At 41.3% G+C, this 12,014-nt stretch overlaps 1 protein-coding gene across 1 annotated transcript in view; it reads left to right on the top strand.

Annotated features, from left to right (window-relative positions):
* Positions 1-3,264: 3,264 nt before the first annotated feature.
* The window catches only part of dysc (whirlin protein dyschronic), a 230,683-nt gene continuing 221,933 nt past the window's right edge, over positions 3,265-12,014 (top strand). Inside the window, exons 1-2 of the mRNA XM_090397058.1 lie at positions 3,265-3,378; positions 3,970-4,179. Coding sequence (XP_090253184.1) covers positions 3,265-3,378; positions 3,970-4,179 — 324 coding nt within the window. The remainder of the gene's footprint in view (positions 3,379-3,969; positions 4,180-12,014) is intronic.

Genomic DNA, 12,014 nt, shown 5'->3' with positions numbered 1-12,014 from the left:
TTATCCAATTTCAGAATATCAAACAAACGCATATTATGGAAAACTGTGGTCACTTCAACCCTCGTAAAAGTTTTGAAATCGTTTAAAGGTGAGCTCAAACGTTCAGGAGGATGTTCGAGATCGCGAAAAAAGTAAATGTGACGGAGACTTGATGTTTACTGTCCGACGGCAATTCACGCTTCGAGTTCATTAGTCAAGCAGCCGCTACGTGCAAGAAGTAAACCCATTATTCAATGTCAGAACGTGTCTCCAGAGTTCGACGGAAAGAGTGGGATAGCAGGGAAATAACGTGCAGTCTTATTAAGCAAGAGATTCTTAAGACATAAATGATGTGGAAGAAATATCGTGTGCATAAGGGCGATGATTGGTATGAAAATTATAAACAGCAGATTAGAACAGGCACAACTGTTGGAAGGAAAAATACGTCTGAGTATGAAAAGAAACTGGTTCTGCAAGCTAAAGTCGACCCGAAAGAATTCTCTGGTTTTGGAAAAGTAAATGAAAGAATGAATATGAATTATAGTATGCAGGGTGACTGATGAGGAGGTGTTTATTCAACTAAAGAGTACCTATTTTGCTAAAAGCTACCAACCTGGTGAACGCAACATTGAGCTCACTGCTACCTCTTCACTGGATGAAGAAACGCAGGCGTGCGAGGACGAGGTATTAAAACTGTTGCGCAAACTGAATAAGAATTCAGCAATAGGGACTGATGGAATATCAGCACGTGTGCTAAAAGAGTCTTCAGCTGAAATGGCCATTCCTTTGCCAGGCTGTTTAATGTGAGTCTCGGAACATGGAAGATTCCGCAGGAGTGGAAGGAATGTATGGTAATTCCACTGCACAAGGGTGACGCAAAGACCGATGTATCGAACTATCGACCAATTAGTATCTCAGGAGTGGTGGTGAAGATTTTGGAAAAGTTGTTCAGAGCTCACATTCAGAAATGGGTTGACAGTGAATCTCTACTTTGCAATGAACAACATGGGTTTACTAAGTGAAGGTCATGTTTTAGCAACTTACTTACATTCTATAACAATGTGACCATTGAACTAGACAAGGGGAATGGATACACCATGATGCTTTTGGATTTTTCTAAGGCTTTTGACAGAATACAACATGGTAGACTGTTGCATAAGTTGGAGAATATGAGTTTGGGTGATAGAATATTAGCATCGATAAGTGGATGGCTGACAGATATCAGAAAGTGGTATACAGGGGATCTGCAGATCTTAAGGTAACAAGTGGTGTCCCACAAGGATCAGTGCTTGGTCCACTGTTATTCGATCTATACGTTAATGAAAATGGGAAGGATTTTACAAACGACATACAACTATTTGCTGATTATGCGAAGATAGGTAACGTAATCAGGAATGTGGCTGATATGCAGTACTTGCAGAATGATTTGAATGGGCTGGAATTGTGGACATGGGAAAATGGGTGTCAGTTCAGTGTCAGTAAATGTAAAGTCATTCACTTCGGCGTGATTAGATTTCCAATTTTGTATTATATTATATTGGTGGGATTATGCTTGAAGAAACTGATAACGCTAGGACCTTGGAGTGTTAATAGATAGGAAGTTGAAGTTGAAAGATTGCAAATATAACTCAAAAGATAATTGCAATACTGAAAAAACGTTCACATGTAAAGATAAGGATGTTATTTTGCCTCTTTACAAGGCCTTGATAAGACCTCACTTGGACTATTGTGCGGAGGTCTGGTCTCCTGGTTTCCGGTGTGATTCTGATATATTAGAGAGAGTAAAAAGGAGAGTGTTAAAAATGATATCAGGATTGTGGAACACTGATGATGAAGACAGATTGAGAATTTGTATACTGCAGACATTAGTAAACAGGAGAAAGAGGTTGATATGATTGAGACTTACAAACTCCTGAAAGGGTCATACAGGATATTAGTTGATGAAAGTTTTCACTTTGTGGAAGGTGGGGAAAAGACAAGAGGGCACGTGATGACTAACAAAAGAGCAGAAAGGATAGTTTTCATCACGGTGCGAGTTCGACCTCAGTTCTCCCGAATATTAGTTCGACCAATCCAGTGTGTGGATTACTTCGATTCGATGCTGGATGCCCTCCGACTAAGAGATACTTTTAATGAAACGTCTGCAGTGTTCCTGCCGAACCTCTTTTCAGATTCATCCCCTTCTTTTTCGTTATCTTCGGCGTGAACATAATCTTCAATGCCTTCATCATTGTGATCTTCACTTTCATTCTCTCTGGCGAAATTTCATCAATTTGACCTTCCTAAATCTCACTAAATCAGAAGCCAAACTAAAGTGTTCTCGGGTTGGGCCACCTTTTTTGTCCTCGAATATTAGTAGATCCTCGGTGCCAGAGGCAACTGGATCTCATCTGCGATGGCAGAGAAGTGAGCTCGAATTGCTGTTTTATGGAGTAACTTGAAAACTAGCCAACCAGTCGAAAATAAAATATGAAAAGTATTATTTTCGATGTCTAACTTTTATTATGTCGGATGCAAATTATCATCAGATGTTCATCATATCCACTGATCTGTTCAACAAATCTGTGCTATGTCCTTTCTGTCCATCTATTCCGCTTACAAACAAGCTTCCCTTCCGGTCTTAGGATCCTTCATTTTATTTACATTTACTCAGCTCATCGCGTGTTTCTTCAGACCGAAAGCATCTCAGGGATGCCGCTCTAACCTCGAACTTATTTTCGTACAAAACTCCCCACGTCATGCTAATCGAATTCTTAATTCGACTCAGTAATTGTACGTCTTCTGTATCATAAAAGCAGTCGGTAGAATGCTTTGACGAAGACCAAATCACGGGAACTCACCTGAATGCAGCGTGACTGACAAAGAAACCAAACGGCTTAAATCTACTGCTATGATACTCATCCGTGGCAAAGTTGTCCTAATTTCATTAGGTTCCCCTTCTTCCGTTGCAAATGCGCTTAGTAGTTCGCGCTGACGGGGAACGGAAGGAGAGAAAACGGAAGGGAATGTTGCTAATGTCGGCGTACCGAAGAAACGAGTTTGGCTCCTTTCATCGTGATTACTGCGAATGGCATGCCGATAATAACGCGCTTTAACATACACACACACACACACACACACACACACACACACACACACACACACACACACACACACACACACACACACACACACACACACACACACACACACACACACACACACACACACACACACACACACACACACACACACAGAGAGAGAGAGAGAGAGAGAGACGGAAAAGGAACGCATCTGAAAGGGGAAATGGCGTTTCTGATGATTTCTTCGAGTGCTATCGGATCCAATGGAAAACGCGTATGCGAACGAACAGATAAACGTGCAGTCAGTGATTTGTTCGTTCGCCATCTAACAGAATTCGTAAAGAACGCGAAAGAGTCGCGTTCACTTCTATCGATTTCCATCTTCTCTCTCTCTCTCCTAGACAGACGCGATTTTTCATTTCCACGCAAGGAGGGAATGATATGCTGAAACGGAGTGCGAGGGGAGAAAGAATTCTTGGGCAGAAATACAAATCGGATTCAGGACTGCGGAGGGAGATTTTTTTTATAAGTGAGTGTCAATCTCGAAATGTTCGATTCTCATGAGGTTTATTCACGTCAGTCATCTTACTACTTGACGTTTTCTGCCATCGCTTGCATCTTCGAGCGTTGTTTTCCTCAGCGTATTATTGTCATCTTCATCCTCACTAATTACGTGTTGCTCAAATTCTATCATTGTTCCTCCTGTATCATCGTCTTCATCCTAATTGTTCTGTCGTTCTGATCTTCCGCAACTATATTTCCGTTCTTTCTTTCGTCTTCCATTTTCCCGTCTGTGTTTAGCATCTGTCTTAATACACCACTTACTTCACCGGTGACGTAAGGAATTTCTGTGCGCCTGAGCAATTAGCCCGACCCTCGCTAAATCGATTTTCAGATGAATTCACCTTCCCTTTTTTCTCTTTTCCAGGTGTTATGTTCGTGCAAAAAACTGAATCTCACATTCCTCCCTCGAAGACCTTCGCTGAGCTCAAACTTCGGCAACTACACATACATGTGGGTGGACAGGAACGGCCGTCCCGTGTCCCCTCCTCAAGGAGCAGCTTGCGGCGAAGATCCCGGATGCATGCTTCAAAGGAGGCCGAGTTACAGAGAGGCGAAAGAAGGAGCGATACGAACGGTGAGTGTTGGTTTTGTTAGTTGAATAGCGATTCTTTTTCTATTCATTTCTCCTGTAGAAAATGATTGCCTTTTCATCTATTGGCGAGCATGTGCACCCGCACACACGCCTGCCTGCCTGGCTATGAATAGCGCGCATCAAGGGAAGGCAACCTTTTCTGAGTGACTTTGTCAAACATCCACTAATTGCGAAGATTAAAAGGCAGGTATCTGCAATGAGGGTGTGGTCCCTTAAAGAGAAAGAGGGAGGATAATGGGGCTCTTAGATTAATGGAACAGTCTGTGTGCACATTCTTGGCGACCTCTTTCTCTTACAATCGATGGCGAGGTGCTTGGCAACTTTCAAAATATCTTGCGTTAATGGGTCTCTGCTGACGTCACAGCCAGTAGAGACAGTCGCTCCCCATTAGGACAAACCCTGACTCGCAGTCTTTCCCAACGCTTGTTCTCACAGAATATCGAGATAATCGAAATGTCAGCTGGAGCAAAGACGTTCAAAATCCCCTTAAGGTACAACAAAAAAAAACTGATCTGGGATGCTCATTAAATTTTGTCTTCTTAAAAATGAGCTCTGAAATTAAATCTTAGCAGAAGACAACGTTCCTGATGTTGTTTGAAATTCACTAATATTTTCTTCGTTCTTCTATTCCTCCAACGTCTATTAAGCAACTTTCGGATGTTAAAGCGCATTAAAGTGAAACCACTGCTGAACTAAGTAAATTAATTTAATTAGGTGGTTTTATTGAAATGTCATTTGGGCGAAGATAATTCTTTGCGATTTCGGGGGTTGACGAATCGAGCTTGCACTTTTTATTTAATCGGATCGCAATTCCTATTAACGAAGCGGTGAGTTAAACGTAAAAGTCTGCACTGCTTGGAGTGCTTCTGATTATTTCCATTTTGTACACTAGAGGGAGTCTGGGTCGATTCACAAATCTCATTCCTGCACAATAAAAGTATTTAGAGGATTATGAGTTGAGTCACTTCCACTAAGTTGCTTTCTGCAGAAAGAAACTCACCCATTGAAGAATACTCCGCAGAACTAATCGAAATTCGTTTTTGGATGCCCAAAAAATGCGTTCGTTTCGCTTTCGGAATTTTATTAACGACGCCATCTTGGAGCCACAGGAACAGAACAAAACAAAGCAGAAGGTGAATGGAGTTCCTAAATGCAACTACTGCGAAGTGCTGTACTGGATTTTCAGTATTTACTTTCGCTAAAATATCAGGGGGCAGCAAAGGAATCTCACCACAAAGAGCTGCGGTTAAATTCATTTCGAGAAGCCTAAAGAAAAGTCAACCCTTTACTGTTTCCGAAAAAAAAAAACTACACACACACACACACACTCGCGAGTGTGCGCGTTTGTCTGCATTTTCGGATATCATAAAATTTCCCGAGAAAGGAATCGCATTTTGCTATACTCATCGCTAAAGACTCCAATGCATTTTCTTCCTGGTTGGAGGAAACTACAACTAGACTTTCGTCATTGTAGAATTCTTCGTTGCTTGCTGGAAACCACCCTAATTACAGAAAATCTGAAGTGGTCAGATGTCATGTTGGTTTTGAGAAAATTGAGCAATGGTCGAATAACAGAAATACCCAAGCACTGTTCAAACCACAGATTCCAACAATTACGTCAAGGCAATCCAATAAAAAGTTAGCCTAATGCAAGTGTCTCGACATGCAATCTTCAGCATGAACTCTGCCCATACTGTTCACGACAACTGCAAAAATCCTCAACACATCTAAATCCGATTTCGAAAGGGCTAAAAGCATCCAACTTACTTCTTGTCCAAATGACAGTTTAGTTTTCCAGTCTCACCTTAAGGCTAGTTGAGTACAAAGCTCGCCTGAACATGTTTCCACCTCTCTCACATCCAGACAGCATCATCGTAACATCACCCAAAGATAAGGCTGACTTACTGCATCCTTCGTTCCTCCGATTGTTGCAATGATAATCAAGACGCCTAGTGACCTGCACTTTATCAAGAACTTCTCATCCCAATGTCAACCTTAGTCTTTCGTCAGAAAAATATCAGAGCCCTGAATAGTTTACACACCAGCAAATCATCTAGTCCTGAAGGAGCACAATTAATAGCAATTCTGTACCACATCTTTAATATTTCTACTCTACCGTGTGGAAACAAGACTATATTCAGTAAATTCCGGAAGATAAAGGTGACAAAATTCAAACCACCAACCATCATTGCACTTACTTCGCTTCTCTAAATAACAGTAAAAGGACATCAACAATGAAAGCCTTCGCCATGTGGATAACCAGGCAAAATGGATTCCGCCGCTCTCGATCCACAGCTGATCTCGCCTTGACCACCCATCTTCGGAATGTAAAAGGTTGGAGAAACTCAAGTGCTACTCATTGCATTTCTTCTCGGGTTGAGTCTAACCGAAAGGTTTCTTCAGAAAACTTCTTTTACCATTTGCAATTAATTCTTCAATTTCCTCTCTGGCTGCTCACTGAATGTCTTCGTAGATGGTCTCCTAACCTGAGATATCTCTACCAATGGAGAAGAACCTCAGGGGCTCTGTACTTCTACCGACTCTCTTCCTCCTGTATATGAATGATCTTCCGCATTGACTCTAAACCCCTTCATAGCCCTGTTGATAACACACACACTTACTCTTTTTCATTTAACAAACCTTGAAGCGCTCAATCATTAGACGTCTCAAGATCTTCCACAATCGTCTAAACTCTGATCCACTTGCTATTGTTTAGTGGATTGAGGATACTCTTGTGGACTTGATTACTACCAAAACACAGTCCTGTATGATTTCTTGGAAGAAAGATCTCTCATACTTCGTCTTAGATTTCATAATACTAAGGTTGCCATACACAATCAGATTTTTCTTCTTGGACTTACACCTCCAACATTTCCTGGCACAAATACATTTTAGCCTTCAAGAAACACGGTGTATCTAGAAGCTGAAGACGGCACTTACTTACTTCCCACTTGTACAATTTCAAATATTGCATAAATCTAAAATCTATCCTGTCGTTGAATACTGCTCACACCTTCGGTTACACGCGAATCCTCCTAAGATTACTCGACGCTATACAGAAGAGGACAGTGTGTGTGTGTGTGTGGTGGAGACAGAGAGTTGTGGAGTAGGTAACCTCCCTCGATGAGGCTTTGAACTCCCTGGAGGTGTCACGTAATAATAATAATAATAATAATAATAATGAAAGAGGAGGAAGAAAAAGTAAAGTTCGTTCGGTAAGTTTGGAACCGGACTGTAAATGGATGTTGACCAGCAGCATCTTTTGTTCTTACTGCTTTGGAAGAATGAGAAGGAACGATGGCGGCCATTTCAGAAGAGCATTAACCATGAAACGTCTGAAGTAGAGTTAGGGAAGAAAGTGAATCTCTCTCTCTCTCTCTCTCTCTCACACACACACACACACACGTGTGTGTGTTTCATGGTTAATGCTCTTCTGAAATGGCCGCCATCGTTCCTTCTCATTCTTCCAAAGCAGTAAGAACAAAAGATGCTGCTGGTCAACATCCATTTACAGTCCGGTTCCAAACTTACCGAACGAACTTTACTTTTTCTTCCTCCTCTTTCATTATTATTATTATTATTATTATTATTACGTGACACCTCCAGGGAGTTCAAAGCCTCATCGAGGGAGGTTACCTACTCCACAACTCTCTGTCTCCACCAACCGCAACTACCGTCATCGTTTTAGATAAGTTTAGATGATGCCGATCACCATCACTAACTAGTATTTTCGCAGACAATCACAAACATTCATGCCCATGGCGTGATTCGCAGCCTTTTCGCTGGAGAACGGATACGTTAACCACTCGGCCAACCAAGCCGGCATTCCACGTACTTCTGTTCTTTGGGAAAGCTGACCTCACTGTTTTCTCCAATGACGGTAACTTTCATCTTTTCAGTTAACACATTACCGGATTCCTTTTTTTCTTGGTGTCCTCTTACTGGCACAACGCTAATGTAGTATTGCGCCCTTTCAGATGCGGGTTTGATATTTAAAAAAATGACTGACATCACACATTTACCTCAACCACGTGGTTAACTTCTCTGAACCTGCAGCTCTTCACTGCCCTAATAAAAGTGCGGTTGATACCGAAGCACGCATCCAATCCGGATATTTTCTGACATGAGTAGAGCTAGAATTCCTTAAAACGCATTAAAAAGCTACGCATAAGATACTTATTTATGGAATACAGTTGTCTTCTTGTTTACTCAATACCTCGAATTCAAGATTTATTTTTCTTCTCATTTAATTCTCAATTTAGGAACGTCTTATTTCTTTACCAAATGAAGCTTATTGAAACTCTCAGCGGAGACCAGCGGAATACGCCAATCGTCATAACGACAAAAAAGAAAGGCTCCCCATGGATTTTCCCATCTCAGCTTTTTATTGCCCAATCAATAAACATTTCCTTCTCAATGGCTCACGAGTGGATCTTAGGAAAACAAGTCGCCTTGAAACTGTGCTCTCGCAGAGGATTGTTTACACAGAAAAACATCGTATTATTAGACACTCAGCGGGAGGGGAAGCTCGCGTGCTGTTTTCGAGGAGTGAGTTCATGCACACGCCACTGTTTATTGATCCTCGCAACGACTCAATTGAAGCGTAAAGTAGTTTGAGTCCATGTACTCGTAAAGACGCGAACGCGATGCCGTATCGCTTTGGTAACAAAATGCGAATACGGCATACGACAAAAGTGTGAGGTCGGGATTAAGTGACGTCGTAAAAATCTTTGTCAGGTTATGGTGAGATGACCGTGTACGACACAAAGAGCGTTGAGCACAAAAGAGCTTCTTCTTCAAGGCCCCCAAACAAAGCACACTCAACGGACAGCTAATCCTAAAATAATTCTGATGGCCTTCTTGATGCTGTTGTTCTACCAAACCAAGCCATTCACGTTGTATTTGTATCTCGATTGCGTTTCGTTACATGTAGCATTTCCCAAAGGCTGAAATTATATCCACCTTCATAATTATTCCATCCAACTTGCATTAAAGAAGATTCAGCTGAAGCGATATCCACTTACGCACAAGTTTATTTCGTTACTTTTGTTTTGTAATCAGACTTCTTATCTGGTAATTCATATCGGGAATTATAAGAGTTGTGCTGTGTCATTGAACTCGGATATACAGTACTAGGAGATGAACGCTTTCCTGAAAGTCGTTTGGGCTCTCGGCTAAACGGTTTGGCTGGTTACAGTGTCCAGTTGGAATTGTCCTCTTTTAATCTCCATGTTGAAGCATCCTCCGTATAGTTCGGACGGTAAGGAGTTCTTTATCCTCCGAGCTTCATGAATTTTTTGTAACACGAAGCCTTGTATTGTCATCAAAAGTCTCGTACTAACATCATGATGTCTCTTTAGTACAATCAGGAAAATAAATCGATGGACATCTTTAAAAAGAATTTCAGTTCTATTTTCCTTACACGCAAATAAAATGGCTGCTGTTCAGCTGACGGTGGGTTCGGTGGCCACATAGAGTTCACGGAGTTTTTTTTTTTTCTCTCGCAAACAAATAACTACAAGAAAAACAAGGTTAGGTATGAATGTCGAGGAGTAGAATCAACCAATAAAAATGACCTCAATACGGAGAACAAATTGCATTTATTCTGAGAGGAGAGTCTGGATGTAAGAAGATATTAAAATGTTGGTAAAAATGTGCATCGGGGATTGATTTCTCTGTAAATGTTCATGGATTTAGAGGATGCATGAGCAGAAAGTCTGGGGAAGATCTAAATTACCAACATGACACTCAGGGCCACTCCTAGGAATTTTGCAGCCCCGTGCAGCAGCATATTTTGCCGCCCCTTGCCTCTTATTTTTCGTATAGTTTATGCCAATTTTACCGCCCCGTGTAAATGCACGTCTTGCACCGTCGGTAGAGCCGGTCCTGCTGACACTAATCATATGAAATTATTTGTACAGTATATGATGATGATGAAGCAAAATGTCGTCCATCTGAAAATGGTTAAAAAAGTTGTGGATGATGTGTTCAGTCCGTCATGACACACAAATTCAGGATACGAACATATTTTGGAAAGGTTATTCTCACCCAAGCAGTATTTCTCACCAGTGACCAACTCTGCTGTATTTCAAAGGACCATTTCATTAGTACGGTGAATATGCAATCATCAATAGCAAGAATCGACAGAAAATGGTTGGGAGAACTCAGCCATCTTCATGACAACGAACCACTTTATATTGAGCAAATCGTCCTCGGAAAAAGACCTGCATATGGTCGGGATAAAGTGGGTCAATTTTCTCATATTTAGAACCTTATTTCTTCGTGGTTTTCCTATTTACTGAATTGTTTTCAACTTAGCAGTCTTTATAATTTCAGTATGAATCTAACACAACTCATTCGCTTTATCAACGAGAAGCGACTCTTTCGGATAGAAATAAACTTTGTTTTATTCATCACAATACGACATGTGTACTCTGCTCCTTTCGACCTATCGAATTCATTTTCATTCAAAGCAAGACACACGTCAGAACTGCTCGCGCGTGTCACACTTCCCAAGGATGCATTTCTGGATTTTTTAAAGATGACATCAAATCCCCGATGGAGTTTCTGGAGAGCCACAATTTTTCAGAGAAACCCACATCGGGTTTGCCACGTCGTATTATATGAAGTACGACTCCTTCTCGCTTCCTATCCGATGGCCTGGGGCTCTGACAGAGAAGCATCCGCCGACCGGTAAGCTGACGTGTCACAGTGGTGACGTTAGTGTTTTTGCTTTATTCCTTTCAAACCTTCACCGCCAGATGGCTTGAAGGGATAATTCACGTCGTCCATGTCACCTCCAGCGAATATCTGCGTTGACAGCTTTGGCAAGCGGTGTGTGCTGAGGTTGGCAGCGGATGGCCCGAGGCCGGCTGTGCCTTCGTAGTTGAGCACCGACGGAAGGAAACAGCAGTTCGAGAGTCCACTTCGCTGGTGGGGATCATGAGATCCTCTTGTATAGACAGGAGACAGAGAAAAAGAAGAGATGCATTTCGTTTGTAACAACAAACACCTGCCTGATGCCATCTCTTAATTTCCTTCGTATTGCAGCACAGCTTTCTGCCAAATCTGTGTTTGCTTCAAGTTGTTTTTTCGATGAGCTGAAGGAGGTTTAGCACGCACCCAGGCTGGTGTGGCGAAGAACACATTTCGTGGTTCTACGCATTTGGAATCAGTCAGCTAAGGAATAACATCGTTTACAAAACAGTTTTGGCGAGTTGTTTTCTAAGTCAGGCTTTCCTGAAAAATACCATCGGGATCGCTCTTCAGAAAATAGGATGAGCTGAAAGATATCACTGAAATGAATTTTAAACCAACAATTCTCAAACTGTGGGAGCGCCCTCTGCGAAAGAATGTAATACAAGCGGAGACACTTTTATAAACAGGTAAAATTACAGTATAAGAAAATGCCAAATTAAGATTTTTACATTTTCATCAACTGCGAAATAAATTTCTACTAAATATACTGAATGCACAATAAAAATGCGAAAGACTTCAAATCACTTACGCTTCACAATTTAATTCACTTTAACACAGAACACAACGTATATTGTGTGTAACAAATTTATGTGTTAAAGTTGTGTTGGATTTTCATAATATCTGGTATATCCTCTGCAGGCTGTACCAAAGGGTATACCATCGTTTTTTGGGGGTATGTCCTCTGATACAGCCCGGAAGGGATACCTCAAGAGGTACCCAGATATTACGAAAATTCAACGAATTTATATTTCATTCCTAGATTAATTTTCTTCGAAATTAATCTGTCGTCTGCCAAAACTCGGATATTGTTAGATCTTATATTTTGATCTCCGAAGCTA

Source organism: Typopeltis vanoorti, chromosome 8, assembly GCF_054136105.1.
Source record: "Typopeltis vanoorti isolate ZY-2024b chromosome 8, IOZ_Tvanoo_1.0, whole genome shotgun sequence".
Lineage (NCBI taxonomy): Eukaryota > Metazoa > Arthropoda > Arachnida > Uropygi > Thelyphonidae > Typopeltis > Typopeltis vanoorti.
The sequence above is the reverse complement of the archived record's forward strand: the minus strand, read 5'-3'. Positions and strand labels throughout refer to the sequence as shown.